General features: G+C 39.7%; 2 protein-coding genes across 5 annotated transcripts in view; one reads left to right on the top strand and one right to left on the bottom strand.

Moving 5' to 3' along the window:
* The window catches only part of LOC125883962 (Fc receptor-like protein 5), a 59,981-nt gene extending 45,654 nt beyond the window's left edge, over positions 1–14,327 (top strand). The window contains exons 6-7 of the mRNA XM_049568645.1: positions 12,784–13,029; positions 13,214–14,327. Of these exons, the coding sequence (XP_049424602.1) occupies positions 12,784–13,029; positions 13,214–13,362 (395 nt within the window). The 3' untranslated portion in view covers positions 13,363–14,327. The remainder of the gene's footprint in view (positions 1–12,783; positions 13,030–13,213) is intronic.
* Positions 1–23,319, bottom strand: part of LOC125883954 (butyrophilin subfamily 1 member A1-like) — a 67,496-nt gene extending 44,177 nt beyond the window's left edge. For 2 of the 4 annotated variants that reach the window (XM_049568616.1, XM_049568618.1), the window contains exons 1-5: positions 23,204–23,318; positions 22,640–22,709; positions 20,787–20,858; positions 20,159–20,500; positions 19,999–20,023 (exon numbers count right to left, since the gene is read on the bottom strand). In XM_049568616.1, the coding sequence (XP_049424573.1) occupies positions 19,999–20,023; positions 20,159–20,500; positions 20,787–20,858; positions 22,640–22,709 (509 nt within the window). In that variant the 5' untranslated portion in view covers positions 23,204–23,318. Of the gene's footprint in view, positions 1–14,786; positions 15,509–15,617; positions 15,732–15,831; positions 15,937–16,881; positions 16,987–17,112; positions 17,155–19,139; positions 19,295–19,508; positions 19,626–19,735; positions 20,024–20,158; positions 20,501–20,786; positions 20,859–22,639; positions 22,710–23,203 lie in introns of those variants that run through there. The other 2 variants (XM_049568619.1, XM_049568617.1) reach the window with 2 other exon arrangements.
* Positions 23,320–23,899: the final 580 nt, after the last annotated feature.

Genomic DNA, 23,899 nt, shown 5'->3' with positions numbered 1-23,899 from the left:
GAAGTATTTGCTTCATATCCATAACATTATTTTCTGAAAAAAAAAAGAAAACATGTTGAACCCAGAGGAGAGATTGATATCACCAAGTCGCACGAAGTCAGCAAATATAGTATTTCATCACATTCTTTGTTCTTCAGATGGTTCAGTGATCCTGGAGAGTCCTGCTCTTCCTGTGACGGAGGGAGACAATGTGACTCTGACCTGCAGAGACAAGACGGTGTCCACCAACCCCTCAGCTGGTTTCTACAAAGATGGCGTCGTCATCAGGAGCAGCTCTACAGGAGAGATGACCATCCACAGTGTTTCCAAGTCTGATGAAGGACTCTACAAGTGTCACATCTCTGGAGCTGGAGAGTCACCAGAGAGCTGGATGGCTGTCAGAGGTGAGACATGACACTGTTAAAAAACAACATAATGCTGGCCATGTGGTCAGTATGGTTGCAGAATGCACATGATGGTGGCGCTGTGAACTTACGAAACGTCCACTTATTTTACACTTAGTTGAAATAGTTGTAACTATTAGCTGCATAAAGGCATTATATGCACTTTTACATGAATACTGAAAGCTGTAGAGCCACCTGGGCTGACACGTGGGGGTTTCCTGCTGCATATCTTCAATATTTGCTGCTTCTCATGCATTGTTTTATGCTTTGCAACCTACTCATGTTTAAAATTCTACTTAAAATTAAAACTCCACAGATAGTGTCATTTGTAGTGTTACAGCACATACCGTTTCTGTCACCCCTCCATCACCTCATCAAGAGCCCCACTCCGATGACGCTGGCGCCCCTCGTGTCCTCATCCTGCTGTGGATGTCCGTCACCGTTTTAATGCTGACTCTGGTGCTGGTGGTGGTTGGATTCCTTCAGATCAGGAAACACAGAGGTAAAGAAAAGTGACTACTTCTAATATACAGCATGTTAATAGCTTCCATAGAAACACCGAAACAGGAAAGCAAACTGGCCATGTTAGTGTCAAGAGCCTCTGACACTGCTCCCTCCTTCCTCTCCATTTTAAAGCTGTTGTATGCTGTGTTGTCTGATTAGCCATGGCGGCTAATGTTGCTCACGCTAACTGTCTAGTTCACAGCTGAGCTTTAAACCTTATAATTCTAAATCTATTTTTAAACAGTTGACAATGTTGTACTCATCTGAACAGCTTATACATCTGAACTGTGTCTGTTGTCTAAAGTAGGAAGGAGCACACAGAGTAGCTGGATGATATTCTACATTGTTTTTTGTCATTTCTGTGTCTTTGTGCCTGTGGATGTCTATTTGTTTGTTTTTCTCTCCATAAGTTTCCTCAAAGAAACCAGACGCCGCATCAAGCTCAGGTGAGGACAGTCACAAAGATGGCGATCCTATTTATTATCAGTCTTTGCTCCATGTCAGTTTAATTAATCAAAATGTTTGAATTAGACTCACAAATGACCAAAGAATTGAGACTTAATATGATCCTAACCGTGTTTTATGTTTCAGTCTGTGAAGAGGACGCTGCAGGCGATCCAAACGGTGTGACGTATGCAATCGTTGTCACAAAACCGAGAAAGGACAAAGGTTTACTTCACTTTACATTTAATTTTCTTTTCTTAAACATAGTGTGAGGACTGTAACGGATAACGTATTTCCTGATTAATAGCACACATTATGAGCACGTACGCTGCTTATTTTGAGAAGCAGTGTGGTTTTAACTTCTTTCCTCAAATAAACCACAGTGACAATTAAAATAATAATAATAGTTCCTTTGTGTTGCCGTCTGTCATGTTGAACGTGTCAGTTGAGGTGTTGTTTCCAGTAACGACGTGCTGAACTGCAGGACTGACGTGTGAATCATTTTCTCAGCCTCTCAGTGTGTCACACATGGTGCTTTGTTTTAGACGCTGCAGACGCTGCTGATAATTTGAGCCTCAAGTCAAACCACAGCAGAAAACCACACCCAGGAGAAGGTGAGAGGGTCTTTGACGAGGGCGTCAGTTTGAGTATTTATAATGTGCTCTTTAAGTTTATCAGTCCATCAGTCTGTCACTTACTCAGCCAGCCCCACCAAAACCTCACACCACAAAGACAGTTTCTTCAGCAGTGGGCCTCATCAACAAGGTCCAGGACCCCAGCTGACATGAACTCTTATACCCTCTCTCAAAGACACTGTCTACATGCATCACATTAACGCACACCTTGTACTATTACCTCTGCACATACCTGCTCAGCTATTAACTTTACACATCCCCTGACTGAGTTTTGTCCGTCCTGCATAAAACATACGTCTCTCTTAATCTGAAGCAGAATGCATGTGTGTATATATTTATATACGTTTTGTATTATTAATTTCACAAATAAATGCAGCAGAGTAAAAACTATAATATTTCCCTCTGAGATGTAAAGGAGTATAAAGTAGCATAAAATACAAATACTTAGGTGCACTTACCTTAAAATGCTCTAAGTTTTACCAGCAGCAGTTGCAGAGTATTTTATTTCTACTCAATGTTTCTTACTAACAACTGCTGATATTTGTAAAATGACAATGTGTAAATGATCCAGGGCAATTTATAAACGTTTAAAAGGGTAAAAAAGATGCCAGAGTACATAATAAGCAACACACCAGAGCTTGTTCATCAAAAAAAGTCCTGGTAGGGGATTCCCCTGGACCCCCATGAGGGGACTGGGTAAACCTCCAGTGTCCTCAAATTCTAGAAACACCCCCGAAGTTGTAGTATGTTTTTTATAAAGTATCATTATCATATTTTTATTGTGATTTATGTATTCTATATTTGTGTTCTTGCATGTTGCAGTACTTGACTTTATTTTTAGTAACTAGTCTAAACATGTTTAATGTATGCACCAAAAAATAAATAATTAAAGAAAGAAAGTTCCTTGTAAGTGAAAACAGCCTTGGTAATAAATCCATGTCTGATTCTGATGTTTGTCTCCTTCAGATGAAGATGAATCCTCATTGCAACCTGTTTACTCTGCTTTGACCATAAGTGAGACTCCACAAGCTCCCCAGCAAGGTTAGTATATTATTAAATCGCACATGGACACTTTTGCACATTTTCCAAAAAGCTGTGCAGACGTTCACACATTACATTATAATCTGGTTGAAGATCCACAGGTAGACTTCAGTGAGAAGTTATGGTTATTCTGACCCAGACAAAAACACTGCTACTTCTTACCCTACTAGTGGTCATGTACATTTACAGTGTAAAAGCACATAAATGGGTTAAATGCAGATTTTGGGAGTATTGACTTAATGCAGGTGCATCTTTTCCAGAATATATTCCCCCTTTTTGTTTTTGTTTTTTTGCCAAAGCATCTGGTACATCTGTTGCAGCTGATGTTTGTCATGGTTACATCTGTCTGCCTGCCGTTAAAGGGAAGTGCAGTTTGGCTTTGTCTGTACAATGAAACAGGCGCTGCTGAAACGTATCCTCACACCACTTTTTGTATGATACCCCATGAATTTTTTGCCCCATGATTGATGTCACTTACCGTAAAGTTACATGCCTCGTGTAAAGTTATGAATACTAGGTTTAGCAAAAAAACTAAAAATATGGTGACGACGTACCCTAAAATGACTCAAAGCTCACACAGTTCCAAACACCAGTATCCTGGGCAAAGTCCCTTGTTTTTACCCTCGACCACCCCGACCTGCCTCCTCTCGAGACCTCTTCCCTCTTCATTCTTTCCTACCATCAGTGCACCATCACATGACCAAAGCCTTCCAAAATACATTTGCAATACACAAATTATAACAGCCTGTCTGCTGACATTAAGCAGTTCATCATGCTTTAAAATTTAGTACACCTTGTACTATAACAGCACTGCACAGATCAAATAGAAACATTTTAGTATTCTTTTTGAATTATTTGTATTCAGTGTCTTTTTATTTGAAGCAATGGCGGGGCTAAAAATGTAGAATGCGACTGAGGATGGTTTTTACAATAATAAGGGATTATCCTGACGATTACGAATTCCTTTAGGCTGCAGTGTTAAAAAAAAGTGCTGTTTAGATGATCAGATTTCTTGTGTATTAACATGAAATATGAATTGCACTTGTAAAACAGAACCCGGATCCAGCTCCAAGGACACCCCGAGTCCCACAGCAGCCAAAGACTCGAGTTCAACAGAGCAGGAACTTCTCTATGCTCCTGTCCGGAAGGTAAAACTGACGGCAGCAGCTTCCTCTCAGTTTTACTAATCACTCTTCATAAGTGATCTTGACCTCCTCACACTACAGCTGTATGGCAGTGCTCTCCTCTGAATATGAACTCAAGTGGTCACAAATCAGTCAAGAACACAGAATGTAATGTATTTGAGTGTAAATGTTGGTCATGACACTGTGAATCTGAAAATAGCCATCCCTCTTCCATAGATGGATATAAGATAAAGGTTTGTTGGACACAGATGTCTTGAAGATTTTCCCTTGTGTTGCAGAGTGACAGAGCTCCAGGCTTTAACTTTACCGAGCAGTGACATCTCCAAAGTGACCTTGAAGGCAACACCTTCAGTTTAGCTGAATGACTTCAGACTGAGCTCTACATCTTTACAGTCATTGTACTCAAACTATATTTCTTTACATACTCAACCTTGGAAACACACATCTGTGTGTCGTTAGCAAAGCTTTTTCCTAAACTTTCAACTGTATTCATGGACTTCTTCAGCGAATGGAACATGTTCAGGTGTCGTCACATGACCTACATTCAGAGCTTAAAGGTCCACTGTGTGAGATTTAGGCGGATTTTCTGCCATCCAGTTGTGAGGCTTGCAGATTACAGTTAGCTGAAACTTGACCTGGTTAGAATTCCTTTAGTATTCATTGTTTAGAAGGTTTTTACTGGAAGCTGAATTATCCACATAAGTCTCCAAAACTTCTGATTTAAACCAGTGAAAACACAGAATGAAGTACTTTCATCTCACAAAGAAGTGCTTCCCTGATGCAGTATGGCATTGTAGGAGAAATACCTCTTTGAGAATATTTGCACTCGTAATAAAATTTTGGGGCACCAGCCTCCTAACGAGGGAAGCGACTAATCAAATTAATAACTCCGTAAACCAATTATTAATTAGTCAGCACGCTTATCAATAATGAATCAATCTCAATATCTGGGTTGTGACAACAACTTGACAATAAATGAAGATTTATTTAAGCTAAATATGTAACAGCTGAATAAATATATCCTCCTGAATCACACACTGGACCTTTAAATACAGAACCTAGGTCAAATGGTCATACCCTCCAGTTGTTGACAGCTCCTAAAAATCTGAGTAAGAGACCTTTGAGTTTAGGACCTTTTACCACAGGTACATCTCTATGTGCTCTGTCTCACAGGCCACAGAGAGCAGAGACACCTGACTGAATGAAGACTCTGTGCTAATGTGTGCAAGAGAAGGAGAAACAAATCACAAGTACTGTTGTGTTGTGCAGCTTTGTGTTTAACTTAATTGTGTGCTTTAAAAGTATTTTAATGGAATTTTACTTTCACTGAAAATAGCAAGCAGCAAAAACATGTTATTTAATATTATCATGCAGCTATCAAACCTGTCATGTTTCAAAATGTTGTATTTTTGTAACTCAGTAACAAAACAAATTAAAGGAACTAACACTTGTTCTACTTTATTCTGTTGTCAACTGAATGTTATTCAATAAAATATATTGATATTTTACAAATACAGTTTAGCAAATCATGTAAGGGTATGCAATCAAATATTTTAAAAATGAAAAAAAAAGTGCAGTCTTCGACTGTTACAGTGCTATAATGCAAACAGTGCATTTACATATTGCTGCCCCCTGCAGTGAAACACCTGTCATCTCTCACATGAACACTTTCCTTTTTCCAAAGACAAATGTTGTTGTTGTTGTTGTTTTAGAGAAGAAATCTAACAGAAAAAATGTGTTTCTTACAATTCATTTCAATTTGCAGGCTGATACTTACAATATTGGTGGAGAAAGCTTGTAACTGCTAGATTACAATCTAATAGTCATGCACATTATTTTAGTCTGCAGCACAACACAGAGTGATCCTACAATATTGCTGTTTATTATATGAGCTAAAAGTTCACGCTATTATTTTAGAACTTTAACCGTTCAGATTATATTATTCTTTGAGACCACTGTTTAGACAATATGAACTACAGGTATGTCTGTTTTTATTTGTTATTTCTATGTTTAATTTTACAGTCAAGTTAAAGTTCAAATTAAAATATATATCTCTAATATTCCTCTTCCTGTGTACCTCTGACATGTTTTTTTTCATCTTTTATCGTAAATATATATATTTTATTGCACAACAAATGCCTTGTTTTGTTGTTGTTGTTTTTTTTTCTAAAATGTCACATGAAAAAAAAATGCTATGTGTCTACGTGTAACGTAATTTCTGAAGTGAACCAAAACAATTTTAAACAAAAGTTTCTGCATTAAAATAGAATTTTGATCTGGAGCTCTCTCCCTTTTCTTTTCTTTTCTTTTTTTTTTTTTTTTTTTGAGGTAAAACAATGTGAACGTTTAAAGTTTGATGTGGATATTAAATGATTTTTATATATCAGATGTGCCTTACTATAATAATCAGTTACTGTCCACATGCCCCCCCCCCCCCCCACTTTATATCTCAAAGTCAACCAGCCGCACTTCATTGATAAAAAACCTGCACAGCTACACAGGAACAAGTTAATGATAAACTTGAACACTATAATCCAGACGTTATCTAGGTCAACAAGTTATCTAAATGACCTGCCAAAGTCAACAAGTCATATCAGTCAAAGACAAGAAATATTTTCACTTTCATTTTTACAGCTGAACTTCAGTGACAGTGCGGCGCCACAACTGTGGTTAAACTGCAACTGGCAAGAAATGTCTCTGTGCCACAAATGGCAATATTGTGCAGCAGTTGATACAAACTGAACCCATGCTGAGCTCATACCCTCTGAGTAGGGAGTGCAACACGATATCTTTATAGTCATAAATCAGCAGCCAGCTAGTGATGTGGTGGGTGCAAAGTATAGGCCCTAAAGAGTCTACAGGCAGCATTAGGATGCAACCCATTACAACTGTTATAACATAAACCACCTTTACAACTGGAATGTACCTTTAACAGTCATATATGTATATGTTACCTCCATTAGGTTGAAATCAAAGTGCTGGAAACACTGAGTTGAGATTTACATTACAGTACAGTATGAGGTATCATGATGTGCTGGAAATTATAAATAAACCACAAAATAAATTCATAAAAAGATAATGTAGAAAAAATGTATTGTTGTTCCGGCAAAATGAACATAAAAACAGTAAGAGTGTTTCGGGGGAGGGGCGTGACAAAGTATTCCTATTTGCGGCTCGTTATCATTCCAAAGTCATTGAATACCGCTGCTTTGCCAGTAATTGCAGCGTCAGATACCTGACAGCAAGAGTCACCTTTCGAGGCCGTATGATTCACAGATAGGCGACACCATTTCATAACTCGGCAAGTCAAGTTGTGCCACCTGTTGCGGCAGCCTGTTCTCATTCCGAAGTTGTCAAATACTGCTGCTTTGTCATGGACGCCAGTCAGATGGACAGCGCCTGTTTCAGCAATATGATATGCGGACAGATGGTGTCAGTTCACAATGCGGTTGGACAGCAATGGTTGCGTTAGTATGATATGCTGCTGGACGGCGTGTTGTTTTCCTGTCCTGGAATGTCAATAGCAGACACTGAAGAATACCTGACCCGTAATATGTAGACACAAAGTCCGCTGACAGAGCTGTGATATGTGACGACTTTGAATGAGAATGTATTGGTTGCGGTGTTATGATACACTGCTGGATGGCGTTGGGTTGAAACACTACTGGTAAAAAAGTAATATAAAAGGAGCTTGAAAGTCCCATAGGGCAGGTGGGAGGGGTGTTGGATGGGCCCAACAAAACGTGGACTTTCACCTGGGAGACCAAACCATGATGTTTTTTTCTAAACCTAACCATGAGCCAATGTTGGTAGTGTCATCCCAGATGGTTAACAGCAGATGCAGGAGGATACCCAGCATGTAATATGTAGACATGAAAGCCCTCTGACAAAGCAGAGATATTCGTTGACTGGGGATGAGAATGTGTCGGTATTTGATGCCTTGGGAATGAGTAGTGGCCGAGCAGTCTCAGAGCTGGAGGTGCAGGGTGTTGCAGAACTCAAATGGGACTTAAGTCTGAGGTGCACTGCAAGTGATTTGTTTTTTCCCCTTTTGCCCAAATCTAAGATAATTTATTGGTGCTGAGTGCACGTGCCTGGCAGAAGTGTGTGTTAAACTGAAGACAAAGCCTGCTCACCACCGGAAATTATGTGCACAGAAAGAGGAAGCTCTCAGTTGAATTGTGCTGTATTTAGCTTCATATCAGCCTGGTGCTCAGACAGTCAGCAGCAAGACGCCATGGCGGTTAGAGCTCTCTGCATCAGACTGTGTGAGTATTTATACATTAATTTTTTTCTTTTTAACAGTTTATTAATGACCAAGTGGAACATCTCTTATTGTGTGGTGTTTGCATCTATCTGATTATGTACTTGTGGAATTAAAGAAGTTCCGCTGTAAGAATCAATGTTTATTTGTTTATTTTGTTTATTTTGAGGATCCCCATTAGCTGAATGCCTTGGCAATCAGTCTTGCTGGGGTCCACACCTTACATACAATATATTACACTACATTACATATAAAACAATTACCAAACATACAATTTCATCAATTTAAATACAAAGCTTATGTTTATATGAAGGTTAAACAGAAAAAAGAAAATAAAGAAGAAAGATTGAAAAAAAAAGGAATTACATTTAGTCATTTAAGTTCAAAATTGGGTACACTGTAGGCTACATACATTAAAGTAGAATACTAAATAATCAATGTATTGAAAATATATATTTTAAAAGTCAAAAAGACAAAGAAAAAATTGCATAACTAGAAGTAGAAACACACAATATTGTAAACACGCACAGAGCATACCTTCTACTTTTTACATTCATCTACAGGCCAGCAGATGCCTCTGCATGTCCTTTTTAAAGGATAATTTATTTTTATTAGCCGGATTTTGAAGGGTAAACTATTCCAGTATATTATGGCTCTGTAAATAACAGTTTTTTTTGTGATGAGTTACTGGCAAATCTAGCAAAATGGCAAAATGCTTTAAACACATAGTGGTTAGAATATTATTTGCATTTCAACAGCATATCTGTGTCCATATTTCTGTGTCAGGTGTCCTTTATGGAGACTATATTTAAGGAATTTGAATAAATCCTTCAGTATTTTAAAAATATCTTAACTCTCCACTGGTTTGTAATTAGCATCTCATTTTTTAATTTTCAACTTTTTGAGGAAAGATGTCTGTGGAATGATTGTTTATATATTTTAGTGATTAAATATTAATTATACAGAATAAACCCATCCATTTACACAACTCTCCTCTTTGTCTCCCCAGTGATGAATGTATTGATGCTGCTGGGTGCACATGTGCAGCAAAGTTATCCTCAGGCAGCTGGTAAGTAGCTGTTCATTGTTCCCAACCCTTAAGCCTAACTCTAGAACCCTAACCCTAACACTTAAGTCAGCTTCAGTCTAACACCTGTGTGACAGAAATACCATTGAAAGTTTGTGTTTTGGATTTGTTTGCTTTTGCCTTTTTCTATAAAAAAGAGGAGAAAAAAATCAACTAATATGCTGATGACACTTCGCTAATGTACCAACCTCGCAACTTGGCCAGTCTCATCACTTTTCCACAGCTAATGACAATAAAATATGAGATATTAATTAATCCATAGTCAACAAACTGTGGTTTAAACCCTGAGTACCATGAAGCAAGTTCAGTAGAGCCACGTTGTCTTTGCCTCAGCTGGCTCAGTCAGCCTCAGTCAGTGATAACAGGTACCACAAAGGTGGTTATAAACCACCTGTCTGTTAACCCAGTCTTTCTTCTTCAGGTACTGTGTACGTTCCTATAGAACAAGTCAAGTGACACATTCAGTGACTCTTAAAAATGACCTTTCCATGCAGCCTACTTCCACCCTTGAAGAATATAAAAAACTGTTATGGTAAAAAGTAACACTTTTGCCAAAAGTAATGCTGGCAGAAAAGTAGGCTACATATTGTGTGAATTTATAAGTCAGTTTCAAGCTAACACCCTGGTGCCAGACACCAAAGGACACCCTCCAGAGGTTCTGTATTCATGCCTTAACCAGGTCAGGTCTAGTCCAGTCCGAGGAGCACCCACCGTGTATAGGGGATACCTCTGGGGTACCAGCACGTCCCTCAAATGTTCGATCAGATTTGGATCTGGTGTATTTGAAGGCCAGATCAACGACTTGAGCTCTTTTTGCCATTCCATGCCTGAGCAGTTTTCGTGGTGTGGCATGGTGCATTTTCCTGCTGGGGGGCCACTGCCATCGGTAAGTGCCAAATGGTGTTCGGCTGGGTGGAGCACGTCAAGTAGCATCCACGTTAATGCCAGGACCAAAGGTTTCCCAGCAGAACACTGCACTGTAACAAGATGATCAGTGTTATTTACTTTACCCACCAGTGGTTTTAATATTTTGGCTGATCAGTGTATATATGCTGACACTGTCCCATAAGGAAAGAGACGTTGAACTCACTTTAGTTTGTGGCTAAATCAACATGAAATGTATTTTACTGGTTGATTAATATCTGTGACAAATACCGATAGATTAATACATTTTCTAATCTGTGATCTATTAGCTGTTACATAGCGTACCGCAGTGTAGAATGGGCCTCAGCAAATCAGGAGAGAGCATTAAAAACATAATTCCAAATGGTAACATTATGGTGTGGTTTAAAAGAATTTTACTGCATTTCATTTACAAGTAAACATCATTGACATGTTAATATAGTGAACAGTTAATGTATAATGCCTCCTGTGGTTTTAGAGAAGGCTTCTTTTAGAGCCAGCGTTGACTAATGGACCAGACAACACTACCATCACACTCGTCCCAGTGAGAGCAAGAACAACCCTGTGAATTAAATAAAATTATATTTTTGCAATGTTGCTATACTGTAGGGTTCTCTGGCAAGGAAAAAAGAAAACGCTACTGTAATTGCACAGCTTCCTTCAGTGGCATTTTTGTAATCTCGTGGCTCAACAAGTTGGATAAAGTGCATTTCTGACATATTCCCTCAGTTAAGAATCTGTATCACTCATAGATTGACATACTGACATTCACTATCGAGCGATGTTACTCAGAGCAGCCAAAAAGACGTTATGTTGCAGATTTCTAGCTGAAATTGAGAACATAAAATGCTCGTCACGAGGTTGGGTCTGCTATATTAGTTACCATGGTGATCTAGCCAGGTTAAAATAAAGCCACCTTCACAGAGTGGAAAACCCTGGCTTTAGACTCAACATACCCTGCTGATAATTTTGTTCCGTGGTACAGCCCTCTGGGAGTTGATTGACTACTTCAGAGAGTTATCCATGTTGCCTGTAAGAACTGTCTCGTTTAACCACTATAGGCCCAAAATGTCAATGAAAGTATTTTAAACAGTTCAAGAAAACAAACCTTTGTTATCAGGGCTCCGCAGCTCCTTGCCTGATTCTTACTTCTTCTTCTTCTTCTTCTTCAACATAAAGAACGAGTCACTTCTTCAGACACAAGCATTTTCACTTAAAATAGCCTGACTTTTGTGGTTTATTTTTTACCTACCAACTTGCTTATTTGTTTGTTTCAAATCTTCTTTTTTATGATGCATACAAACATTAAGGTCTATTGTGTATTGGGATGTACACATTCTGCTAACTTTCTGCACTGTGACTGAACAGAAGAGTATTCTGTATTTCAGTATGCAATATTCTATTAATTCTATTCTTTTTATCATAGTATGCACCTTGTTTCTTTCTGTGAACCAAGTTTATTTATGTTGTGTTTTGTGTGTCTCAGATGCAGCTTTTCGTATTGTTCCAACCAGACTGCAGTTCTTTGAATACGAGTCTGTGCATTTTACCTGTGAGGGGTTTAATGTCTCAGCTGGAGGCAAAGTGAGAAATTGAAGGAGTTCCTTCCAAAATGTTCCAATGGCACACAAACATCAACAGTGACCTGCACCATTGACTTTGCATTTACATCAGACAGTGGAGAATACTGGTGTGAAGGTGGAGGAGGGAGAAGCAACAGTGTCAACATCACTGTCACTGGTAGGCTGACTGAATGTGAACTATAAAATATAGACCATCATTTTCGATTTCTAAACTACTCAACTTGTTCCACTTCTGCTGTTGAACATTTGGTCATGTTGTCCAGCTGGTTCAGTGATCCTGCAGAGTCCTGTTCATCCTGTGATGGAGGGAGAGTCGGTCACTCTGCACTGCAGAAACAAGATATCATCCACCAACCTTCCGACTGTCTTCTTCTATAAAAACGGCAGCTACATTGGGCACAGCTCTACAGGAGAGATGACCATCCACAGTGTGTCCAAGTCTGATCAAGGACTCTACAAGTGTCACATCTCTGGAGCTGGAGAGTCACCAGAGAGCTGGATGGCTGTCAGAGGTAAATGTAAAGACAAGAAGGTAGGTTAATATGTATTTTTTCTATTGTTTTAGAACATTAATTTCACATATGAGTTGTAACCACAAACCCTGCAGGCACAAAACAGTCAGGCTTTCAGACAAAGCATTCAGTGTACTGCACACATGAGCAAACTGCTGCATTGTTCAGTGATTCAGTGAGCAAAGTGTTTGCTGTGGGAGCAGGCAACACTAAACAGGAAACACATAAATTACTGAATATGTGTTAGTGTTTAACATCAAATATTGTTATGGTGTTGGTTAGGTGGTGATGTGATCCTGGAGAGTCCTGCTCTTCCTGTGACTGAGGGAGAAGCTGTGACTCTGCGCTGTAGAAACAAGAAAACTCCCTCTGACCTCAGAGCTGGTTTCTATAAAGATGGCGTCCTCATCAGGAGCAGCTCTACAGGAGAGATGACCATCCACAGTGTGTCCAAGTCTGATGAAGGACTCTACAGGTGTCACATCTCTGGAGCTGGAGGATCAGTGGAAAGCTGGCTGGCTATTAGAGGTGAGACCGAAATATTTTTTAAAATAAAACCCTGACATGTTTATTTCCATCCTGTGAAGGGCTTGTTGCAGAGGGGAAGTATACTCTCACTCTGTGATCAGATGACTTCAGAATGACAACATGGCTGCAAAGTGACACCTAGCTCCTGGGGAAACTGCTAATAGTCTTTGTGTTTTCTCTGCAGCTCATCACAGAGAGACTTGTCCCTGTTCAGACCTCTTCATACATGTCGTCCTCGTCTTAAGGACGGTGTTCACCATAGTGATGGTGCCTCTGCTGCTGCTGCTGGTGGGACTGCTGCACTGTGGCAAACTCACAGTTACACAAAAATAACTTAGGCAAAGATAGATAAAGACACGCGTAGTTACATAGTTTATTTTGGTTTCAAGGTGCTAAAATCATATTAGCAAAAATGTCTCTCATCAGATGAAACAGCGTAGAAATTATAAATAAATTACTCATTGCTCTTTGCAGTTATACGTGTGCAGGCTGTGGTGACTGACCAGCACATGAGCAGAAAAAGAGATGCGAGACTTATTTTCAAAGGCCTGCTTTGAACTGTGTCCATACATCTTATTCTGGGTTTTATTTAGACGCCACAGACGCAGGTGATAATTTCAGCTTCTCAGACACAGTTCACACGAGAAAAGAACAGACACAAGATTTAATGACCATTCAGCGACTTTGAAGAAACAAATGTTGAAATGATTTTACAGAGAACTGTACGAGAGAAGCATCATTACATTTATTTTGGCCCAAGAACATTCTCTCCTTGCCTTGTTGTATATCATCATGCTTCAATACGTTTGATTTAACTTTGTCTATGAAGGCAAAAGGTTGTAAATTAGGTTGCTTTTTCTTGTACTGCAGAAGCTGTCGATTCATTGTCTGCTCTTGGGCTTCCTCTGGGATTCCCAGGAGAAGTCAGTGCCACTACAGCCTCAGAACCCATTACTATCGACTGATGACAATAAGCTTGTCAGTATTTCAGAGGATTGGTTTCAGCCAGTGGATATCCATGCCAACTTTCTCTTAATTAAACAGTTTTTGAATGCAGATAAATGAGGGAAAAAAAGCGAATAAACGCATCGTCAGGCGATAGCCACAGGTTCTGAAATTGCATTTCAGCCAATGCATTCTTCTTTTTTTGCTCTTTCTTAATCATACTTAATTTTTTTTTTTCTTGTAAAGTTTTTATATTGTGTTGTTTTATTTTGTATTGTGATCTGTGTGGAAAGGACAGTGAAAAGTGACTTTGTGCTCCTCATTATGATGAAGATAAAGTAAATATAGCAGAAGATCTGTCATGCACTGTAAATATATTGAGACATAATGGTTCTGAAATAAAGACAATTGATGCTTTTGAATCACACAGTCTGTCCACAGTAGTTTTTACTCTTAAAGCTTGAGTGTATACAATTACAACAGCCCAACTCGTCACATACTGCTGCTTTGTCAATTATTTCGGTGTCAGATACTTCTGCACCGAGACACTCTTTGAGGTGGTATGATACGCATCTGGCGGCGGCTATTGCTGACACCACTGCTGCATGTAATGAGCAGAAACAATACATTCCTCTTAAATGTGAAGATGGCCGACACAACATCAAAAACTGACACAGGACGCTCCCTAGTGCATCATATTTTCATATTTTGTTGGGACAAAGTTGCTGTATTTGACAAGCTGGGATGAGAAGTCATTGGTTTCAACATATCTGCTTTATAATAACATACAAATTCAACATACATGTGCATTGCCAATTTTTATTCTAGAAAATGGATGACAGTATGGTCATGCAGATTGTGGGTATGTTTAAGACAACATGTAAACATGAATGATGAGAACATGTGTGTACATACTTGTCTTATGCTGTGTTAATTGTAGGGAACAGAAACAACGAATCAACTTACATTCAAACATCATGTTTTATTTTGAAAAGTATTCAATTTCCACAAAATGTTTTTCTCTAAATGGTAAACAACATCTTATAAAACAATACAGTTTTAATGCAGAACACACATTCTTTACAAACATTGTTTTAATTCCACTTTATAACAACACAATAATGAAGTAAAACTATCACCCTGTTAAAGAATGCTACAAAAACTTCTCCATAACTTAAATGACAAAATATGTTGCTGGTACAGAGTCAAGGAATTGTTTTGTATAAAGACTCTATGGGTCACATTAAGTTATGATCATAAAATATTCATCTGAAAATCTAGGAGGAGTCTGCGAAGGATGGATGATGGGTTTTCAGGTTTAAATACAGAGGGTTCCCACTGACATGCTCTTCATGTTCAAGCACCTCCATTTCTTAAAAAATATTTAAGCTTTTTTTTTGTATTTTTTTTCAATGGGCACATTTTGTGTTGCATTTGTAAGTACAAAAAAAACCAAAAAACATACCAGCACAGTTTATTATATCAGCGTGCTTGTCCAGCTTCATGGACGGCTGCCTGTCATCCTGTCCATCATCTGTTGGTGGTGAAGAAGCAAAAACAAAAAAGACAGTGTTGTGGTTAAAATGAAGAAAATTATGACATAAGCAGACAGATGGTGATGATGATGTGACATGATATCAGACCTCTCCCATTGGGCTTGTAAGTGTGACTTTTTCGACAGCGCTCCAGGACTTCTGTTGATCCCAAACTACATCAGTTGGAGGACTGTGCTTTCCTCCACCATCTGACGCCCAGATCTGTAAAGGTACAGTTCAAGCTTTGCTAAGAAACGCAGAGCTTTACATTAAAGTTGCAGGGTTTTATGTTTCAGTTCAGTGTATCTCAAGTAAAACTTACTGTAACCATGTTTCCAGCTTCAAGGCTGAACCCCCCAGGAAACTTATAGGAGACGGTACTCCCGTTGACCTCTATGTTGACCTTACAGTTAACCAGCAGTTGGTTCTGAAAGACAACATCAGACCAAGAATACATTTTTGATCAAGAAGGACTGCAGCCTAAAGCTAGATCCTGAATCAGCCAGTGTTGGGAAGTGGTGTACATTCAGACTGCATAGGTTCAGATTGCCAGTTGCTTGACCTCCAGTATTTCTGCCTGCAACCTTCTCGACAACCCCTCATCCAAATGACTTTACACTTGTCAGTGCACTTCCTTTGGTCCTCAGCAAGGCACTTGTCATGACGTAGTTGCGTTCCAGAGCAGTGCTACAGTATACATGTCATTTGGGTGCGAAAACTTCACAAAGATTTTACAGTAGTGGCCCTCAAATGGCGGCCCGCAGTCCGGAGCCACCTGTTTGCGGACCGTGAGCCGCTTATTTGCAGACTGCAAGCTGAACACGTGACTCCTTCACTGTATGTGTGTGGTTTGGTCAGCACCTGTAAATGGGCTGTCATCTCCATGCCAACGATGCGCTGATAGGCTGTTCGCTTTTTTTTACTTTAGCTTTTGAAGCAGTACGCTCACAAATGAACACTTGCATCAGTGTGTCCCCCTGGCCGTCACACCATTTGTCTTGGCAAGTCTTGGCAAGTTTTTCATTGCACTCTGATTCCTGAGTTCTTGAGACATTTGTTTACCAAAGGATTCTATGGAGGGGTTGATTTATTGTTAAATTGAAAGGGACACTTTGTTTTATTTTAGCACGTATGTTAATTTTTGAATTCCTGTGCAATTTGTGTAATGTGAACTTCTAATGGTAGAAACACATTACTAAAAAATCGTAGTCTCTGTGGCACTGAGGAGCTCACACTCTGAAATGCAACCACAAAGTGTGAAGTTGATTGCACGAACAGATATCGATGAAATTGAAGAACAGACAGACAGATTCTCCTTCCATTATATACATATATATTTCAAATGGTGTTCATATGCATACATCAACATTACCTCACTGGACTTGTTTCTGAGACGAACAAATTTGCCACCCAGGTCGACCTTGTCAAAAATGACACGGCTATTGGTTGCTATCTCCTGGCTGTCAGGGCTGGATTTCTGATGGAGGGGACAGGCAAAATACACAGTTACTGAGCCACAGCACCAAGAGGAGGTAAAGTGGTGGTGAAAAATCAGTTTGCAGATGGAAACAATAGATGAACACAAACTGTGGCAAACACATACCTGCTCAAGCTGAAGTTGTTTCCCTTCCTTCAGTGGAGAAACCTATTTACAGTTCAAAGCAGTATTTCAGTCATGGTTTATTGTAAACAATTAAAATATGTCTGGTGTTACTGGACCTCTTATTGTCCACATGGCAAATCCAAAGCCTGTTGTGTTGCTTTGTTTTTAAGTAGATACACGTTCTGGTGAAATGAATGAAACCACTGGAGTCTCTCTAGTTTAGAAATTGTTCAGTCTAATATGTGACACATAGTGATGGTGTTGGTTCAGTAAATGTCTCTACTGTCAAAAACATACTGTAGTTGCGTTTGAGAGACTTGCAAGTTAAACAATTTGCTTTGCATTGTACCTCACCATACCTTTACCAAGTAGTTATTTTAATCCGAACCATGGAGTTTCCATAACCCTAAGCCAAGTTGTGTTATTTTTTAAACAGTCAATAGGAGCATAACATCCAGCCTGTTCTCATTCCAAGGGCATCAAAGACTGCCGCTTTGTCACGGCCCTCAGTGTGTGATATCAGCGCCAAAGGCACCTCTTACTGTCTTCATAAGACACTCCGAGCTGTCAAGTAACTTCACTGTAAACTCGTCCACAGCAATACTCGACGCTGAAAGCAACTGACATACAGTAGTATAAAGAGCAAGAAAGTCTGTGTAAGGTTGGAGGGAGTGAGGATGGGTGGGTCAAACAAAACCGGACATTTATGCAGGAGACCACAGTTCATGTGCATTGTGTCTCATTATACAATTTACTTACCGTTGTTGCGCTCTGTCGTCACTCATAAAACAGATTTGCTCAACAATACGTAACAAACACACTTATTTTAACCCAAAACATGTTATTGTTGCTAAACCTAACCGAGCAGTTTTGTAGCCTAAAACTAACTGTGACTGGTCCACAACACTGACGACTTGTTACAGTGTGTTTCAGTTGTGTGTCCACTGTGTTCGCATTCTGAAGTTGTCATGAACCTCTGCTTTGTCAGGGATTTCGGTGTCACGCTGCGCTGGTCATCCGCTGCATGCTCCGCCATCCGTCAACACCCACCGGCTGCGTTTGCTGTGCGGAGCGGTGCAGCTCCGCCGGGCAGCGGGAGTCACGAGGACCCACGAGATCTCACGAATTCACGAATAATCACGCGTATATAACACGATGTAGTTTCTATAAACAGAACCACAAAACCAGAGGAGTAGTAGGAAGACATCTGGGTGCACCTCCACGATTAACATCTCCTCGTCCATGGTGTCAACGGGGTGAAATGACGTCTGAAAACCTCTGACCTGTTGACTTCAGGCCTGCCTCCGCCCATTATGACATTTTCAAGGTGTAGTGCAGGGAAATATGATCCACTGTGAACACTGTGTATTTTATTTTGAAAATTAACCAGATGTTTTATTTTGGTTCTGCGCACGACTTCCTGCCCCGCACGATCTGCTCTGTGCTGAATTGCTGAATTGCTGCGTTGTGCTGCGGCATCTGGCAAAAATAGAAGTCCTGCGTATCTGCTGCGGAGGGCTGCGGAGCGCCGCAGCTAGGATTTGTGGGGTTTGCGGATGGGTCCGACAAACCCCAGACGTTCACCTGGGAGGTTGCTGTTTGCTTCAAACGTGAATGTAAAGCTAAACCATGATGCTTTTCTCTAAAGCTAAAGCGCTTATTGACATCCTGTCCCACAAATAAACAGCAGAAGCAGAAGGATACCTCGCACATAATATGTAGACATGAAAGTCCACAACAAAGCGTCGATATGTGAAGATTTGGGATGAGAATGTGTTGGTGTGTCACATAGATTCGCCAAACCCCTTTGCGTCAGTACGAGACGCTAAGGGGCATGACAAAGCATTGGTATTTGATAACCTGATAATGAGAACAGGTTGATCAAGTCAGAAAATGCATCCACAACTTGTTTATCCTTAAACTTGGCATGGCATATTTTTTGAGAAAATATCAATGAGAAAACACATGGTTACTGTCATTTATAACTCTTTAAAACAATATAAAAAACATCTTCATTCATTACTTACATGTGTGATAACCTTTTCTCTTGATCGCATGTCCTGAGCCTTGTTGTGCTCCGTCTTTGATTTAAGAAGTGGGTCACTTTGAGACTGACCCTCAGTGTTGTTACTTTGAGATGTGCTCTTTTCTCCTTCAGTTTTGTGCTCTTTGTTTTCAATCTCTGTTTGAAACCAATGGTAGAATCATAGTTCAGAACACAGCTGACTGTGTAAAAGTGAGACACAGACATGCAATACTATGTTGTTGTTTTTTTCAGTTTCAAATGTGTCTCCAATCTCACAGAAATTTCCTTAAACATGTCTGAATAAACTCACATAAAACTAATAAGGTTCCACATTTGAACACCAAAAAAGTCAGCTCATTTTTTTGCTCACCTGTTTTGTTTTGTCTCCATTTCCAGACAAAAAGGACAACCGTGAAAACAAACAGGAGGCCAAACAACACACTAGTAACAGTAGAAGCAGTACAGCTGGTAGAAAGGAAGAAATCCTCTGAAATCATGAAGGAGAGGAAAACACTTATTGAAAACTAAAAGATGAAAAAACATTTGGTGTGTGTTTCTGTCATGAACTGGAAGCTGATTCTTAGAAATGATTCCTACCTGGAACCTGGATGTGTGTCTCTGTGGTCTGGTTGATGCTCCTCTGTTGGACTCTACAGGTGAAGCTGTTGCTGTGTCTCTTCTCCACAGTCACTCTGCTGCTGACAGTATAGAGGTCATCAGGACCTCTGACTGTCTCTGTAGGTCCAGCAGAGAGGAGCTTTCCCTCACCGTCCAGCCACAACACCTCAGGCTCTGGATACCAGCCTGCAGACTCACACTGTAACACCACTCCACTGCTGGTTTTATCAACCCCTGCTAAAGTTATGACTGGTGAGGAAACGGCACCTTGTGATGAGAAAGTGATCAAGTTATGAGATTAATATCCTTTAGTCGTGCTGCATATTTAAAAATGTTGATGGTGAATGCATTTTGATGAGGACACTGATGCTCATCTTTGAAAACTCACAAAGTCTGACTTACCAACAGTGATCTGGATAGAAGCTTCTTTCCGTAATGAAGGAAGGAAGCATTTGTATTTTCCTGCATCAGAGATTTTCACTCTGAAGAGGTTCAGGGAGACGTTTCCGTTGATCAGCTGATCCACAAACAGTGCAGTACGGTAATGATACAGCGGATTCTGACTCTGATGCACCAGTCGTCCATCTTGGTGAACATGGACGTACTCTGGGTCCAAACCAGGTCTGGTCCACTCCACTGTCCTGGAACTGGCACTGGTGGGAGGATCAAGGCGACATGGTAGAATGACATCATCACCAGCAAGGGCTACGATTGGTTGAGGTGAACAAATCAGGTTCGACTGCCCTGTAAAGAGAAGAAACAACCTGGGTGCTAATGGATGGCCTCACCATGTGTGTGTGCAGTGTTATACACCAGTGGATTTTCTGTGGGAGGCCAGATTCATGCTGGCAAAACAGATTATTTTGCCCTGCTTTAAAGTGCTCAAGCAAAACGTCAAGCTACATGAGGTAATGTTAATGTTAATCACAGTTAGCCTATGCTAGCATGTAGCAGGAAGGGAGAAAAGACAAGGTGCAGAGCAGCCCTTTTCACCCTGACAGGACATGAAGTAGAAATAAAGGAGACACACCTGTGAGCTGGGGGAGGGGGATCAAAACCAGGAGACTACTGAAGGTTTTAAGCTGCTGTGTGGACATTTTTGCTGAAAAGAGAGCAGTGATGTGCATAAAGTAATCAGAGTGAGTAACTACGTGCTGCTGGAAGTGTTCTGATCCCTGCAGCCGGTTTGTTCTGCTGTCTCTTTGAGCTGCTCAGGTGTAGCTGTGGACTTTGTTGGACCCACACAAAGAAGTTAAGGTAAGTCTACAGCTCTCCAGGCTCCTCATATTATCCTACCTCAGGTTAATGTGCATTACTTTATCTTCAAGTGTTGAGTGAGAGCACTACAGCCGGCAGCAGCAAAACAGGCTGCAATGTAACCATTTGGGGCAATTGTGCATCACCAATTAACGTCCACTCCAAGTGCTAGTTTCAGCCACTGAGTGTGTCTGACAACATTATGGACAGGATCCCTACAGAGATAGACCTTTTTGTTTAAACAGTCTTGAAATCACCATCGCCAAATCCGCCAGACTCCATTTAACATAACAGTAATTTAATCATCGTAGAACACACTTCATTCAAAGTCCACCAAAAACAAATAAAATCCAAAGCTGTGTTGATTCATCTTTCTACTGTTGCAACCATCTACAACTCTGGTTTGATTGAAATAAAACCTTATTCACCCAGTTAGATGTGAAAATGCTGGCTTTATATACACTAACATTACTGCTTATTTAAATGTCTGGTGGCCTTGGCAATTTCAGGGCTGTTTCAGGTCGTACAGAAAGGATTTTCTCTTTTAAACAAAGAGTCTGTCTCTGTAAGGATCCTTTCTGTAATGTTGTTAAACACTTAAAACAGTGTGAGCCTGTCAGTGATAAAAACAGTTTTTCACGGACATATATTGAGGGTGCACAAATGCCATAATTGATTACAATGCAGCCTGTTTCACTGCTGCCGGCTACAGCCCTCTCGCTCAATACTGGACCAGTTTAAAAAATTATTGTTCCCATTAGTCACGTGGACACAAACATGTGAGACAACAGTTGTCTTCACGCTAAGGAAAGGTATTTCATGAATTCCAGTTTTAAAATCTACAAGAAAGTCAGGTAAATTACAGCCCAGCTGCCAGAAGAAAATTTTGGCATTGTACATTTCTGTAAATCATGGATATCAGTGTTTCTTAAGTGACGTAATATATGAGTTGACTTTGTCATTAGGAGGTGGAAGGGATGGTGGATGGCATAACACCTAAACAAGACACCTGCCAAGCTGCAGATTGTAGTAAGAGACCAACAAAGAATAAAATCTTGGCCAAGATAGTGCCATGAAAACTGTTTGTCTTTTACCAAGACATCACATTTCCTGCCAGGAGAGTGCCATCTACGTCTTCTCCAGCCATTATTGTGCCACCAAAACAAGGTAACAAAACAAGATCTTTTCCAAACCATAGCCAGGTGATTTGTGCCTAACCCTAACAATACATTAATCACAGCGTTGTTGAAATGCAAAGTTTCAGCTTATCTGCTACATTATAATGATGCAAATGTAATGTATAGTTTGCAGAAAAGTACAATGCCAAAATTTTCCTTGAGAACAGACTAAAGTTTATATAGTTACTGTTGAGATAGATTTAGATGCTGGATAGTTGCTATTTTGTCAGATCTATCAAACCACCTGTTACCAACCAGATGCTCTATCAGCTGCAGATCACTGGTTGTAAAATATGAATATGGTGATTATTTTTCTCAAAATCTTAAGTTGTTGTGAAAGAATTACTCTAATTACTGTTTATTATTCTTACTGGTCTCCTAAAACTATACACTCTATAAACACATGACTTAGTTCCTGAGCATGTATGAATGCAGTGAGTCAGGTTACCTGTGGTTACTGGGAGGCTGCAGAGGGCAAACAGCCAAAATCCAAACCAGCTGAACAGACGCATTTTCATCTGTGAACCAAAGAAGCAAATCAGGCTGCTGAGACTCAGACAGGTCACTTTAGTTCCAGCTTTGTTCTGAGGGAGGGATTCTGGCTGTTAACAGTCTGTACATGGAGTCTAAATATGTTCCTAGCTTTAATCACGTTGAAGCAGCATCACATTCGTCACAATCTCTTGTAGTCAAATCATCCAATACTGAAACAGGTGATATCTGTTTATTCTGAATGTTTACGTATCATTAATATGTAATGTTCCTGAGTCAGGTTACTTAATTCAGTTTTTAAAAAACGCAGGAGCCTCCATGACCTAAGATTTCTGTTTGCTTATTCCAACGTAATTGCTGTTGCAGTGCTACACATTTATTTTTAGGGCACAAAACAGTAAAACCAAACTGTAATAACAAAATACGAGCCTCAGGAAAGTGTGAGGTAAAAGTGTGATTATTTAGTTACTATGAGAACTTATAAAACTGTGAATCAAAAGTAATGTTGAAGTCATCTTACCTTGAAACAAAGCTACACGTTGTTTGTTGTCAGATTGGACTTCGGACGATTTTGGAGTGTATGATTTTATTGTGATGGGTGGGCCACTGGTTTTACATTACAGAAACACTTCCTCATACGAACACACTGCACAGGCTGCAGTGTGTTAATGATTTAGAGCACTTCAGTCTTTAAAGCATCAGATTTTACCGCTTTGGTAATCTTAAACACTTTGGTTCACTTTATTTTGACTTTTTGTTTATTTCCAATAAACAACAAAACTTTAGCAAATCGAATACACAAAGGTTTGTGAATTAGCATGTTTACTTAAATACAATGTGAAGGTCAAGGGGGGAAACACTTCAAGAGAACATTTACAGCATTTAAGCATTTTCTGCCCCTGATTTTTAACTTTTCACTCAGCCCTATAAAGTCAAACAGACTTTACACTGGACGTATTTGAATGTGTTCATCTTTTATATGGAAAACCTGCCAGCAGAATGTTTCTGTATAAAATACAGAGAAATATATACTCTAAAATTGTCATGTTTCCTATGTTTAAAGTAGCCTGCTGTTATGTTTCACTCTCTGTCTAATGATCTGATGTTTGGTGATTTGTCAGTCAGATAGAATTTGAGTAAACCAGGCACAGTGCTACTACATGTGCATGGTGGTGCATTTATTATTTGAATATATTTTTATGGGGAGTATGAAGTT

Source organism: Epinephelus fuscoguttatus, linkage group LG23 (assembly GCF_011397635.1).
Source record: "Epinephelus fuscoguttatus linkage group LG23, E.fuscoguttatus.final_Chr_v1".
In the NCBI taxonomy this organism is placed as follows: domain Eukaryota; kingdom Metazoa; phylum Chordata; class Actinopteri; order Perciformes; family Serranidae; genus Epinephelus; species Epinephelus fuscoguttatus.
The sequence above is the reverse complement of the archived record's forward strand: the minus strand, read 5'-3'. Positions and strand labels throughout refer to the sequence as shown.